Source organism: Terrapene carolina, unplaced genomic scaffold (genome assembly GCF_002925995.2).
Source record: "Terrapene carolina triunguis isolate 2854851 unplaced genomic scaffold, T_m_triunguis-2.0 Scaffold120, whole genome shotgun sequence".
Taxonomy (NCBI): domain Eukaryota; kingdom Metazoa; phylum Chordata; order Testudines; family Emydidae; genus Terrapene; species Terrapene triunguis.
Window position 1 is genome coordinate 3192709 of NW_020664471.1, and position 15929 is coordinate 3208637.

At 38.7% G+C, this 15929-nt stretch overlaps 1 protein-coding gene across 1 annotated transcript in view; it reads left to right on the forward strand.

Moving 5' to 3' along the window:
* The window catches only part of UBR2 (ubiquitin protein ligase E3 component n-recognin 2), a 111404-nt gene that overhangs the window by 33215 nt on the left and 62260 nt on the right, over positions 1–15929 (forward strand). Inside the window, exons 10-18 of the mRNA XM_026652528.2 lie at positions 39–127; positions 1422–1520; positions 4179–4342; positions 4428–4527; positions 5662–5790; positions 6654–6837; positions 8601–8662; positions 9591–9701; positions 13262–13327. Coding sequence (XP_026508313.2) covers positions 39–127; positions 1422–1520; positions 4179–4342; positions 4428–4527; positions 5662–5790; positions 6654–6837; positions 8601–8662; positions 9591–9701; positions 13262–13327 — 1004 coding nt within the window. The remainder of the gene's footprint in view (positions 1–38; positions 128–1421; positions 1521–4178; positions 4343–4427; positions 4528–5661; positions 5791–6653; positions 6838–8600; positions 8663–9590; positions 9702–13261; positions 13328–15929) is intronic.

Sequence of the window (15929 nt, forward strand, 5' to 3'; positions counted from 1 at the left end):
TCAATAATGGCAAAATAATATGTAACTTTTCTTAACAGGAGCTAGAAGCATGTACCATCAGTTATTCATGAGCAGTCTACTTATGGATTTGAAATACAAGAAACTTTTTGCTATCCGGTTCGCAAGAGTAAGTAACTTTCTTATGATGAATGGAAAATGCTTCAAAATATAGCCTAGAAAACAGTTTCAAGTAGAACATACAAAACTAATGATACTCTGTTAGGAATATTGGTTGGGATTGTTTGTTTGCCTTTTTGATAGGTGAAACTCTTTAAATGAGAACTTCTATTGATTTCCTTCTGTGTTCAAAAACTTAGTTATCATAGTACCTTACCACCTGTCAAGAAAATAGGTCTTTTGGGTTCCCGATCTAATGCTGTTGTTAGATCATCTCTAACACAGAATGCATCACCTCTGATGTTGTATCCTTCCAAACCAGCCATCTAGGGGCCCATTACTTGAGAAACAATCATTAACCATTGTTGGTAGTGCTACCCATAAGTGACCTCTGAAAGTCATCTACACTTAATATTATTTCTTGCAATAACTAATTTTTGAGATGCTTTTAATCAGCTTTCAGAGATTCTGCTCACTCTTGCCTCAAACAAATAACTTATTTTTAATTAGTAAGTAAAATATTATTAGTCTTCATAGTGATAATTAGAATGGGTGAGTAGATTTTATGCATGTGTAACGCCGACAGACTGTTAGCAAAGGCGATAGAGCAGACTCATAATCTCTCTTTCTCTTTGTGGTCTCAGTGCCACTAGATGGGACAGAACACCACACCCAGAAGGTGTGTGGGTTACATACTTCCCCAGCTGAGGAAGCACGTCCAGAGCTTCAGAGACTTCCCAGTTGAAATCCTGGATGAGTCCACTTGTAACGCTGACAAACCCCGGTTATTGACGGGCAAGATCGAACCTGGGACCTCTGGAGCTTAGTGCATGAGCCTCTTCCGCATGAGCTAAAAGCCAACTGGCTGTTAGCTAAGGCTGTAGAGCAGACTCATCATCTGTCTCTCTCTAAGTGGTCTCAGTGCCACTAGATGGGACAGAACGCCACACCCAGAAGGTGTGTGGGTTACACATGGGCTGGTAAATTGTCATCCCACTCTGCAAGGTTTCCTCTTAATGATGGCTCAGTACCACTGTATATCATAGTGTTGAATACCCCCAGTGCAGACATTGAATTTAAAGCAAACATCAGGTCAGTGTGGATTAGAGGTGAATTTCCCCCTTGTTGTTTAGAATTACCGGCAGTTGCAGAGAGATTTTATGGAGGATGATCACGAGCGGGCAGTGTCGGTGACTGCTCTATCTGTCCAACTCTTCACTGTACCTACTCTGGTGAGTAGTGCTTGCCTTTTTAAAAAACTGATAGTTGGCACTCCTTGCCTTTTTTTGCCTCCTTCTTAATAGAACTATGAGCGATTGCAGAGTGATTATGTGAAAGATGACCACGACAGAGAGCTCTCAATTGCTGACCTCTCGGTACAGATATTCACAGTGCCTTCACTTGTAAGTACTAAAGACTAAAAAAAGAAACTCCTTTTTTTGTTAGGAGCTGCACTAAGATCTTGAGCTTATAGACCGCTAGATTTCTCCGAATGTTTGTAGTACTACTGTGCAAATCAGTGTGCTTTATGAAAACTAATTAGTAGTTTGTAAATATAGGTACAATTTACTAAGTGGAATTGGACCTATGCTGCTAAATTTTGAATCTGTATCAGAACTTCCCAGAGTACATGGGTATATGGGACCTATTCTTTTGTTTTGGACACGTCTCTTAATTTTTTTCCATTAACGAATATATATAGAGAGATTACCACTTAATAAATACAGTAGTTTTAACTTTTGACTATGCCAAATGTCCATGCTAGGTGTTGTAGGGTGTGTTTACAGAGCACACTGCTCCATGGTGTGGCACTGCAGCTACCATACCTCAGTTCTCTTCTTGATTCTCCATTCCACCCATACGCAGCCAGGAATGTTCACATAAGGTTCCCTGTCGTGGGGTCTGATTTATTAAATCCTCACAGAATAAATCTACAGTTCCTTTGGCCCGTCTAGGTTCAAATTCTTCTTTCTTGGGGCTTCCAATTTATCCTTCCTTCAGGCTATCTTTCTCTCAGCTCCCCACTTCTCTCTATGCCTGAGGACATCAGACAATCTCACTCCATCCTCTGGGCTTCTCTGGCTTCCCCAGCCCACCACCATCCTGGTTCTACCACAGGAGAAACTCCTTGCAGATCTCTCCTGACTCGTGGTTCCCCTTGACTGTGAACTGAGAACACTCCTTTTTAACTTAAATGGACAGACCAACCTGTTACAACAAGCTTTCTATTAAAAATCAACTACTGCCTTTTGCAGAATCTTGAAAACTTTTTTTCTAACAGAAACATGTCTGTCTGTATATCCTAAATTATTTTTTAAAGTGAAGAATACTTAAAAAGAGTAGATGAACTCAGAGATTCTATCTTCATGAAGACGTCTTTGGAAATTAAATAAAATGAGGAAAGAAAATCTGACTTGCATAGAATGTTTCTAAAAAGAATGCTGTTGGAAGTTTTCCAAGTGGAATCAACTTAAAGGTAGATCTAAATTTCTGAGACTGTATGGAAATCATGGCGGTCAGGTAGGTGTCTTAAGAACTGATTTCAGGATAACTGTTCTAAATTGTGATTTGTTTTTAACAGTTTTCTAGGTGCTGGAGGTGTCAGCTGGTAATTCTTACCTCTTGATTCAGGAAGTCAGGGTTCTCTTCCTAGCTCTGTCACTGACTTGCCCTGTGTGCTAGGGCATACCACTTAAACTCAGTTTGCTCTTCTGTAAAATGGTATCACCACCATTTGCGCTGGTATTGTGGGGCTTATCTAGGTAATGTTAGTAAAATACTTTGAATAATTTAAATAAAAAAATACGTTTTAAAGCATGTTCCCAAAATAAAATATTTTTTTTAAAAGTGTTGTGTTATCAGAGAGAGAAGCCTAAAAGAGGTGAGAGTTGTAGCCATAAAGATTGAGACAAAGAAAAAAAAATTTTTTTTTTAAGTATGAAGGTAATATTTTAAAAAAATAAGATCAATTACATTAGAGTCAAAAGCCTCAGTCTCATTTGCTAGCACATTTCCCCAGCTAAAGCCATTATGTATTGGCTTAACTTAATTAACCCTATTAATCCTATTAAAAATTGCTCTTGTACAACACTGTCACTTGGTTGTATATGCAATATAATCATGTACTTTGTATGGCCTTGACCCAGCAAGGTATTTAAGCATGTGCCTGACTTTTAAGCACACAAATAATCATTTTGGATTCTGTGGGATTGCTCATGTACTTAAAGTTAGACATATTTCTAATTACCTTGCTGAATTAGGGACCAATCCTTCAAGATGACCACACACTTACATTAGACTGCATTTTTGGATTAAGTTTTTATCAGTTAGTGCTTTTTTTGTGCATAGTGTAGTAAATTATCAGGGCACTTAAAAACATGTTTAAACTGGTGAATTAAATTAAAGAATGGAAAGTCCTCAAAAAAGGTAGTGGGCAAAATTTTCAGAAGCCTAAGTTCCATTGAAAGTCCATGGCACTTAGACCCCTTAATCAATTACTAGGTGCTGAAAAGTTTACCCAGTAAACAACTGTGAAGAGGAAGCAGGAATATCTTTCTGGTCTTTTGTTTGCAGCCTCAGCATTCAGACCCAAATAAATTAATTGATTTTCTTTGGCAATATTGTAGAAAATCTTTTGGGGTATTTATTTTCTTACTATAGTGACTAGAAGTCCCAATTCTACACCAGGACCCCATTGTGTCTGGTGCTTACAAACCCAGAACAAAAAGATGACCCTTACCCCCATCACATCTTACAATCTAAGTACAAGACAAGAGGCAACAGGTGGATTCAGACAAATGGGGGAGGACAAAGAAATGCGACAGTATTGATCAGCATGATAGACAGAGGGTAGCCTGTAGATAGTTTTGCCGATGGCTTTTTATTTTCTCCTATGAACACCGTTTTAAAGTAATGTTAAAATATAGAGGAACGCCAGCAAAATAAATGGTTTGGCAGAAAAGGCATAGATTTTACTAGTAAAAATGCAATATTAATTTAGCCTCTTTCTCCTGTCAGTAACGTTTGTTGATTGCAACAAACTTTAATGTACTTTGGCATAGGCTCGAATGCTGATAACAGAAGAAAATCTTATGACCACGATCATCAAAACTTTTATGGACCACTTAAGGCACCGTGACATCCAGGGCAGGTTTCAGTTTGAACGATATACTGCCCTTCAAGCTTTCAAATTCAAGCGGGTTCAGAGCCTTATTTTCGATCTCAAGTAAGTATCTCAATATTAATCAAATTAATGAGTACTTCAAAAAATGATTAAAACTAACTCACAGATTTGTTTCTACTGTATTCAGGTTTGTGTTGATAAGCAAGCCAGCTGATTGGACAAATGACTTGAGGCAAAAGTTTTTAGAGGGGTTTGATGCCTTCTTAGAGTTACTAAAGTGTATGCAGGTATGTGAATCTGTGAATTTTTTAAAAAAAGCACCATTCATTTTCTGTCTTAGTAAAATGAGTATTGTCAGATGTAGAACATTTTGTTTTTCATTTGTAAAATTGTTACTTCATAGTACTTGTAATCCTCAGGAAATTAATATAATTTCCTTTATCTGTTGACTTCAGTGCAGTTTGGTTGAATTACACCGCTGTTAGAATCACAACAAATGTTCCTAAACTTTTTGTCTGTAAAGTATGCATTAACTTCGTTTTGTGTATGTGGGAGGAGGGAGAAAAGAAGGGGGAGAATCAAAATAAGAGTGCCAGTTTATGTATTTGATGCTATAACACAATGAGGCAGTGCACATTTAAATGTTTGAGTAAAGTCAGACTGCTCTGTCTTAACTAGCTTTTACTATATGTGAGTGTGCCAGATATTTGTTGTTTGAGCATTACCAAGTGTACTCAGCTCTGTACAAACATATTGGGAAACCGAGTCCTTGTCCCAAGGAACTTTATGAATATACACACATGATGGTATCCTCTACTGTAATGTTTTTTGATCCTTTAATACATTACATGTTATACTAACTTTTTTTAAAGTATTTTGAGACTAATGATGTTTTTATAAGGACAAACTACTAGTAGGGCAGAAAGGCCTGACCAAACAACACTCACCCTTCAGTGCTCAGTGACTGGATAGTATGCTTCTCCCAGAAAACTTTAGCTTTTGTTCATCCTTTTAATAAATTCATTTTTGCTGAGGGCATTCCATCATAATCAGACCACACTTGAATGTCCTTTTGGATTTTAAATTATTCTGATCCACAAACTTAATAAAAAATAAATCCCTAAAAACATCTTTAACAAACTGAATTTGGTATTTAGAGGTTTTTCCTTTTTAAGGTTTTGCCTCTTGATTAAAGACCTATATAGAGAGAATTCATGACTCTGAGTCTTCAATTCAAGATGCTTCCTAAATCAAAAATAGGATTAAATTTGGCTCTTTGATTTCTTTCCAGATTTTTTCTATACTTTTGTGATATGAGCAGAATGTTTAAACTGTGTAAGTAATTACTCACTTAGTCTTATGTTAGCACCAGTAGGGGTTTTTAATAACAGTTAATCTGTATGATTCTTTGTGGTTTTTAGGGTATGGATCCAATATCTCGTCAAGTAGGACAACATATCGAAATGGAACCAGAATGGGAAGCAGCATTTACATTACAGATGAAATTAACGCATGTTATTTCAATGATGCAGGACTGGTGTGCTTTAGATGTAAGCTGTTTCTGCTTTTATATATGAAGGGAGATGTAGGTAGATGAATATCTAATTAATAGCAATAGAACAAACATACATACCTGCACACACTTATTTTGTCCAGAAGCAGTATTTTTAATCTGTGATGGATTAAATCTACATAGGGTTTGAATTAGCAAAAAACCTGTGTGTTTCTTGGAAAGGACATAGATCACTGTGAACATTTTGGAGTTCAGCTAAGTATCCAAAAGTTTGTATTGACACAATACCTTAAGAGTATCATTACTGGAGAAGAAAGAGGGGAATAATTTTGTAATAGAGGAGTTATCAGGTCCCATGCCCTCTTGATGCCATCCAGAGAGGAAAACAGATTGCGGAACTCTAACAGAATGATCTGCAATCCCTCTGATGACGATTCCCTCCTTAAATGGACCTGCTGAGTAGGACTTCATATGTGGTGAGGGCTCCTTTTAGACCATATGAGCCCAGAATAGTCAAATATTAAATTTGACTTTAAACTGTAAATATTCTTGAGAACCCACCATAATCATGCACATTGTTAGCAGGCTCATATAGTGACAGGTACACGGTAAACTCTGATACATACTACTATTTAATCAGACTTAGCTTGGTGATTTGTCCTCTTTAATGAGTGAACAGCACTTGGGAAAGAGAGGAACCACTGACTTTCTGTGCTAATAAGGAAATCTTTAATGTTAAAATAGTAAGATTATATTAAGAAAAGTAAAAAAAAAACTTTGCATTGAGAAAAAATAAACACAGAGCAAGTATTTTTGCACTTCGTTTGTTATAGACTGTACATCATTTGAAAGGGCTCTGTTTTCTTCATGATGTTTGTAAACCACAATCTTTTTTTGTAGGAAAAAGTACTTATTGAAGCTTATAAGAAATGCTTGACTGTGCTGATGCAGTGCCACAGTGGCTTTACTGATGGTGAACAGCCTATCGTTCTCAGTATATGTGGACATTCTGTTGAGACCATCAGATACTGTGTTTCTCAGGAAAAAGTTAGCATTCATCTCCCAGTTTCTCGTTTACTTGCAGGTAGGAATGAACCTGATTTTAAAAATTGTTTCAGAAAATTAAATAACACATGTATGCACATATCTGTGAGCATGTGAGACACATATAAGAGATTATATGCCATCTGAGGATAGCCAGAATACAATGTACTCTTGCCATCTCCCCCAGCCTTCCCCAAGATATCTCCATGCCAGGGGCTGTGGGAAGAGAGGTGTAGGATATGGCTATGCTGGCTCTGTGCCTGATTAGAGACCCCTTTATGCCCTGGGAATCCCCAACAGGGGGTTTGCAGGTGGTTTCTGCTCCTTTTGTGTCACCTCAATGGAACAAAGGGGAGTAGAACAGGGCAGAGGATCTGCCCCAAAGTATGGATTATGGTTCCATGCCGTTTTTGAAATATGTTCAGGCCTCAGGCTGAAAAGCTTGGACACCACTATATTAGAGAAATGGCTGCAAAATATATCTATGCATTACAACTAGCATTGTTCATCAGGAATTTAGCTAGTGATTGCATTTTTTCCCTTACATTTTGGTTCAGTAATTGAGCAATTGTATTGGAAGTATATGAAGGCTATCTCTACATTAGGAGCGTTTTACTGGTATAGGAATACTGGTATACTTAGTCTACTGGAATACTTAGTCTACTGGGCAAGGTGCTCCTAGCACGAGCACAGCAATACCAGCAAAGCTGCACTTTGTACTGGTATAGTAAAACTGCCCCACCTGAACAAAACAGGCTATACTGGTAAGAGCACAGTTTTGCCAATAGAACTGCCTAAATTAAGGGCTTGGACAGAGCTGTGCCATCAGGTCAGGAATTGACACATCTCACTGACATAGCTATGCTGGCAGACGTCTGTAATGTTGACCTGGCCTTTGACTGAACTTTAGCTCAAATGGAATCAGTAAGTCATTTAGTAGCAATAGTGATTGGCATGTTAAATATTGGAGATTAAATGGACATTTGATATTGCAAGTTCAGCAGGTCAGGGTCAAATTATTTTGAATCTTCACAAGCAGCAGAAGTGTTGCAGTTACGAAAAACTTGTCATGTTTAATAGTTTTTAAAATTAAAGGCTGAAGACTGAAAGAAGGGAAAGTGAGTTTGTCATTGGTAACTTGCTCTTAAAGGTAAAGGATGGTACCTGGGGGAATATTCCTCTTTTATGAGGAGAGCCGGTAATAATGAAACATGTACCCTTTGTTGCTGCATAGTATTTCCAGGACAACAGAAACACTATACAAGAAGTAAAGCTCTATCTTCGTGTGTGTGTGTGTGTGCTGTGTTCTATATACACTGCAAAGCTGATCATCTGCAAAATGGAGAGGGCATGCCTTAGGAAAGGTCAGATACCATGGTGATGAGTGCAGTATAAAAATCTGAAAAGAATAAAATCGTGTAAATGAGGTGATCTTTTGTACCTATTGAAATACTATATTAACTGAATTTCATCCATTATATTAGCTGCCAGTTATGGTCTGTTTGATTGAGAGAGGGGGATAACTAGTATTTTGGTTAAAACAGGATCTATAAAATGGAAACCGACTTCGTCCAGAGGTTAATCTTTGACATGCTCACACATAATGTCATAGGTGTCTTGATGAGATGTATGAAAATTTGATTGTACATCTGCATGGGTTGGGGACTTTGGCTGGATGTACTGATGTGTCTTAAAACAGTGTGGAAAGCTTAAACTATGCAGATTGTTGCAAGAGATGTATCTTTTTAGGCTAATATGCAGAATGTATTAAAATGTATACTTTTATTTTGTATATCCATATAGGTTTGCATGTGTTGCTAAGCAAAAGTGAAGTGGCATACAAGTTTCCAGAGCTTTTACCACTGGTATTGTGAAATTTAATTAATGTTTATAATACACTTTGAAGATGAAAAATGCCATATAAGTGTTTAGAATTTAAGGGTAACAAAAATAACTTTTTTGTTCTATACTTTATTTAGGAAGACAATCTGTTTCAAATATTGGTAGCTCTTTAAGAGTCAATCCACAATCAGTGTTTTATTAAAACTGTTTAAAGATTTTAAAATTAAAATCTCATTTTGTTTCTCATACCCTATCTCCACTTCATGTTTGAAGCTAACTCCTTCTATCGGCAGTGGCAGCTTTAGCACGTCCTGATCCAATACTCTCCATGTGTCTCTTTTGGGGCACCTCATGCAATAATTTTAAATATAAATATGGACATTGCTTAAATTTAAAGTGTGGAGGAGAGGGAGGTGGGACGTTATAAGAAAAGGGCTAAATAGAAAGGACATATAGAAAAGAAAGGAGGAGGGGGTTGAATTGGCAGATGAGATGACACTGACTTGTAAAAGAAGAAATAGTTAACTTTTGAATGAATAAGAGATGGACAGAGTAAGAGACCAAACAAAAGGAAGAGGAAGAAAATAAGAGAGAGTTAAGAGGGAAAAATGGTGATCTATGATTAACTTTCCAAAAGTATTAAATAGTATGATAGTATTCATGCATTTTTTTCACATTCAGAAGAAGCTTAAAATATAAAAACAGCTAAGGGTTTTAAGAGTCAGCTATTGACCTTGGCCAGTACAATACCAAGCCAAGGTAAAATTTGGGATAAGTTAGCAGGAAAGGGTGATTAAAATGAGTTGAATTAATTTATTTAATGAATCACTTGCAATACATTTGTGTTGTGTTCCCTTTTTCTGTTCCTAAAAGTCTTCAATGGTTTTATGTCATCTTAGATTACATTTTTGGTAATTAAACGAAGGTTTTGCTATTTTATATTTTCTATAGAGTGAACTTAGCCCACCTTTGTTAATAGAACACCCTCTACGATGTCTAGTTTTATGTGCCCAAGTGCATGCAGGGATGTGGAGAAGAAATGGGTTCTCTCTTGTTAATCAAGTAAGTGGTTTAATAGCTGTGATGTATATGTTTATGCTAGTTTGTGGTAATGATCCTTGTGCCATTGTTAGAAACTGCTAGAATGCACCCTCTTTCTATTAAAAACAAAAGGAAAAAAACCTCTAATCTAGCTTTTAAAAGTCACTGAGGGGTATGTCTAAAATCCAAAAAAAAAAAAAAAAAAACCTGTAGCAGTGAGTCTCAGAGCCTCGGTCAGTTGACTCATGTTTGTGCTACAGGGATAAAAATATCTGTGTAGACATTTGGGCTCGGGTTGGAGCCTGGCCCCCTTGCTGGGTTTAAGAGCCCAAATTCCAGCCAGAGCCCAAACAACCACTCAGCTATATTTATCCCTGTAGAATGATCCCCACAAGCCAGAGCCGGTTGACCTGGGCACTGAGATTCTCTGCTACAGATCTTGTTTTTGCAGTATAAATGAGAGTTTAGGAGCCTAAATCCAGCTGAAAGCTAAATCATGTTGTAGGTGTGTTTTGAAAATTTTAATCAGTCTTTAATTACTTGCTCACATACGGTTTGTTTCCATGGGACCCCTGCCTCATTGAGTGAACAGTCCAGATAGTGCTGAATAAATGAGGCAGCTGCTAAAGATTTTTATTCTCTTCATTCAATTAATGGCCCCAGACTTATTTATTGCACACTATTCAAAGCCTGCAAGAAATACAGAATTAAATATTTCCTTATGCTCTTGCTGTAGTATTGGAGTGACTCACAAATATTAATTTATTTGCATGCCTCCACTGTGAGATCAGAGAGCACTGCTATCCCCATTTTACAGATAAGGAAATGGAGACAAAGAGGCTAGCCTGAGGCTGCACTTTAAGTGGCAGAACCAGGATTAGTACTCATGATCTCATAATTTCTAACCTTGTGCTCATTCCTCCAGATCACATTTTTGGAGGTGCTGAGCATGCTCAGCTCCCACTGACTTCAGTTGCAGGTGAGAGTTCTGTGTTTCCACAAATCAGGCCCCATGTGTCTCAAGTTGAGCACTCAGTAAACAAGGAATACACAGCCAAAATGATTTGCTCAGCATAACATAAGCTATGGCAGAAACAGGAAAAGAGCTCAGTTCTTGTTTGTGGTGTTCACTTCACTTAACCACAAAACCAACCTTTCTCCCCCTTTAGTACACTGCCACATTCACTACACACTTTCCAACTTCTGCAACAAATGAGGCAGGAATCCTACAGGCAGCCTCATTTGCTACTCAATCCTAATTCATCCTTTGAACACCATCCATCCTGTGCACTGAATAAGATGGGTCCTATGGAAAAAATTGTATGTGATCATATAATTAAATACGGTGGTGTAGTTCAACCTCCTTGGGTACATGCATTAAGGTTGTATGGTATAGGGTTGAAAGGTGTAGTTTTAAATTGTTGGAGGCCAAATAATTTAATTTAAAAAATGACTGACTAAAAATATTTATTTTAGCAAAACAATGGTAGGCCAGCTCTTAGTAATTGTTTCTCTTACTCTTGGGGTGTGGCTCTCACGGCTTAGTCATATAGGGATTCTTTTAGGTACCTTAGGGGACACCCTGATTAAGAGCAAGCAGAATACTCACAATTATTAACCATGGCTATTTTATTATTAAAGAAGGGGTGGGAACACTGAACACAAATGACCAAACACAAATGATAAACTGGTTACTTTTTTTTTTTACAATCTCTTTGTACATCTCTGTGTGGGGAGTTTTAAAAGAGATTACACCTCTAGGGATGCTTTTCTCCTGAAACAAAATTCTTTTACCTATCTTTCATTTAGATACCAAATATACATTTCAAAATAAGTTTGCCATTTTAAGCATTTGAACACTTAAAATACTTCCAACCATATATGTTTTTCTTAGAGGCTTATCCGAATGAAGTTTTTAGAGTAATTATAAAATTAATTTCAACTAGAATATTTCTAGAATTCTGTGTGTGGCTTTAACAGGTTTTCTTTGCAAAGAGCAGGCTAATAGACCTGCTTTTATGCCTTTGTTTATTGCTTGGATAACTCATCCTACTAATTAACAGTCCCTACTACTGATAATACACCTTAACACACCCTCTACTTAAAACATAAATGTTCTGCATTGTCTGCCTTCTTGAGGTATGCTTGTCCTTGGGAGACAGAAGCAGAAACTTTCTGAAATTCCTTTGATATACAAGGTAGATGAGAGAGTACCTTTTATTGGACCAACTTCTGTTGGTAAAAGAGATGTTGCAGAACTTTAACATTTTGTAACATAAGTAGCTAGATATACCTATTATATTTCCAAGCATCCTGGCTATAACAGTATTGTAGCTATCTCTCATTCAGAGACGGTGCAAACAAGTTTGTAGTGACTTAAAAATAGTAAGTTATAATTTTATTAATATCGTTTTTGCATCAATATTGAGGTCTCTTCTCCACAATGGGCAGCCTAAATTCTGGCTGTTCCTAACTTTCATGTGCTTGACTTTGCAATGTTCTTTTAGCATATGGCTTTTGGTGTGGGTGTGGGTGTGTATATGTGTGGGTGTGGGTGTGTGTGTGTGTGTATATATAATATATGTATGTGTGTGTGTGTTGAGATGTGTATATATAATTTTTTTTAAAGGAAAAAGGTAAAAGCAAGTTCTGTTATGTGCAACTATAACAGCTGGCCCACTGTGCATCATCACTAGGCTTTGAACCCTGAATCTTCAGCATTGCAGCACAGCTTGAGTTAGTTAGCTGGAGGAGAAGGCTGTTTTCCTGGAGATGTGGGGTTGAAATGGGCATCTGGGTGGGAAGGGGGTTCAGGGAGAGCCTCATCCAGATCTCCTTCCCCCTCCCCCCTCCTCACCTGGAGTTGGGGGAGGTCCTTCCACATGTGGTGTCCCTAGAGAGGGGGGAGCCACTGGAGCCATGTCGTGAGTTCTGGGGTTGGGGGGGGGGGGGGAGACCTGCTAAGTCTATGTCTCTGCCCCACCCCCCAAAAGTTCCTGGAGAGGCTGTCTGTTCCTTGGGTTTCCTGTACAGTGTGTTTGCTGCTGCTGCTTTGGGCGCATTGTGAGGCAGTCTTAATTTAAAATATTCATGTCAAGTTGTATGGGCATGCTATTAAAATGTTGTTGACAATGCAGTCAGTAGGAGGGAAATGGAAGTTCTCAAAAGTGTCTGTCAGCCAACCTGAACTGAAGGTCATGGGAGAAAGAAAAGACCCTTTTTGGCCACAGGACTTTCTCACTGGTGAACTTCAAACAATGGCAAACAAATGGGGGTGTTTAAAATTTTTCAGAAGAGATCAAGAGTCTTTCCTAATGGAAAATATTAGGCAACCTAGATATATGAGTTGTTCCAGTTCCATCTTTAACTATCTTTAGGTATATCACCTCACAGTGGATCAAAGGTACATAGGTATCCAATGTGCATTTGATTTTTTCAGGCTTTCCTCTAATCCATTGGTTAATTCATCCCTTTTTTCTCTAATCCTCTATCATGAGACAGAAAGTTAGTTTCTCCATTGAGTAAAGAAAGCATTTTCAGAGCAGGAGGAGAATTTATTAATAAAATACATTATTTTTCAGATCTATTACTATCATAATGTGAAATGCAGAAGGGAGATGTTTGACAAAGACATAATAATGCTTCAGGTAATCACTTCTTTGTGTTTGTTATGTATATTAAATTGATAGAGAAACCTTCATATTGTATGTCTTGAATTTCTAACTTCACATTTTTTTATAAGGGTTTCAATTCTCCCCTCTTGTGTTAAAATGTCTTTTTAAAGAGAGGAACATATCATTTAGGGGGAACTGTGAAACTGCCTATTCTGTAGAGCTGTTAGATGAACTAAGTAAACAAACTGAAAAACTGGAGAGAAAACATTTCAATCTGGCTTCTTTCAATTATCAGTGTTACCAACTCTTGCAATTTTCATGAGTATCATAATATCTGGTGTTTTTTCTTAAACCCTGATCCTGGTCATTTAAATCTCAGCTTCATTTAAGAAAAAAAACTAACCCTCATGATTAAAGAGAGAAGCTTGAATAATAAAAGCTCAGAAACCAGAAGGCAACTGAAAGACCCCAAATTTATTTCTAAAATTTAATTTTTAAGACAATTCCATGATTTTTTTGGCTCTGACTTATGATTTTTGAACGTTTGGAATTGGCAACTCTGTTATCATAATCATTGTTACTTGTAAGTATAGAAAGTACAAAATTTTCAGACATGGTTTGCAAGATGGTATCTCCTTAATGTAGTATTTTAATCATAGAGATGCATATACATACTTAAATCAATTCTATAAGTAAAATTTTATTTGGAAGTCTCGGATTTTGGTTTTGTCCTCTATCGCCACTGTAAACACAACAGGCCTGACCCTACAAGGTATTGAGCTGCTTATCACTTCAGAAGATAAGACCCCAATTTTTTCATCTAGATTAATATTAAGATGAATATTCAAGAGCAGCTCTATTTTTGATCCCCACTTCAGGTCAGAGGGAAGTATTAGGGCCTGTATTTGCCCAGTGTTGTTCTAATTTAAAATATTCTCTTTGCAAGAATTTAAGAGGGTTTAGGGTCCCCACAAATCCCTGATCCCACGCTCTGCCCTTAAAGCTGCCTTCTGGCAGCAGTAGAGCCGGGTTCCCTGTAGTTAATGGAAGGTGCGTGGCAGTGGCTGGCACCCCTAAACCCTGAATTGATAGAGCCAAGCACGATAAGTATCAATGGACGCCTCCCATCCCGTCCCAAGGTATTTAGATGGATGATAAGCAAGGTGGGGAACAAACATCCATACCAGAGGTAAGGGCAAATAGATCAGAGATGTCCCTCTACTCTTTAATGCCCCAGCCTCTCTGCGAATTGGGAAACAAGCATCCTCTTCCTCCTCCTCCTCCCCCACAAGTCCCCTGAATGGGGAGAAGGACTGAGATGGGGGTTTGTGTTGGGGATAACACAGCCTGTTGTTCCTCTGTCCTTTGTGTTGCATTAAAGGGAGCTGTGAGAGCAAGGAGAAGCCAGTGTGGCTCTTCTTGTACCAGGGCTGTTGGAGCTCAGGTGGCTGGTTTGGTCATGGCTCTCCCTGCTCTTCTTTCTCCCTATGTATTGATGCAGATATGGAAACCATAGCCATAGTATGTTAAATGCACAGGCCGAACGGATATTTCAAACTACTACCCAATTGGGTAACTACTCCAAACTACCCAGCGGGGTGGTTGCAGTGCAGGCCTCAATTAGTACCAGCGATCCCAGGTATTACAGACCTGAGGGCAGGCTTTGTATGCTGTCAGGCCTGCCCAGAGACTCTGACTGGAAGCTGGAGTCCTGCCTTTCTGTCATTCTCTCTGCCACGGATAGGAGAGATTAGTTGAGCCACATGCTGTATGACAAACTGGGGCATACTACCTCACCAGGCCATACTGTGCCCATGACCGATGCCCAGGCAACCCACAGAATTACAGGGACCTCAGATTAAACACTTTCTAAACCATCTCCATGGAGCCTGTCCAAGTTGTGAATATTGTAATTCTAAACCCTAAAATAGGCTTCCAAGATGCTGAATGGAAGGTGATAGCCCACGCAGCAGTTTGCCACTTTTGCCATATGGTAAAAATTCCTTCCATATCCCAAAACTGGTGATCAGCCCCCAGCATTGAAGGAGATCCGTCATACTAGTTTAATGGTGGGAAAGATGGGGCTGACAGTCAGCCTGAAATGGCTGCTCACCTGTGTAGCAAACTGTAGTGACTTCTCTTCTGCTCCAGCTCCTCTAGGCTGGAGTGAATCACCAGTTCCCATTAAACCCCCACCACTCAATGCAGCAATGGCATGAGGGGCAGGCTCTGATGCCTGGATGCAGCATTCAGTACCCTTCACCCCTCCCTGCAGCACAAGGAAGAGGGGGAAGGTGAAAGAGAAGCATGAACCCCACAAGGGTGCTGAAGACAAATGAGGGGGGAAGCAGAGGGAGCACTGCCCCAACAACTTCTTCTGGTAGAGCTTTAATTTCTTTCCGAGTCTTGCTGTTCCCATCCCTATTAAAGCCACACCCTCGCACAGATCCAGAGGGCAAGTGTGCCTCCAATCTTTATAATCTTTGTGGGAGTGTTCCCCTTCTGTGCTAAGCTACTCCCTCTGGCTCCAGCACAGTTGTTTCTTAATGTGGCTCCTTCAGCAAGCCCAAAAGGACAGAAGCTGGGAATGAGCGACAGGGGATGGATCACTTGATGATTACCTATTCTGTTCATT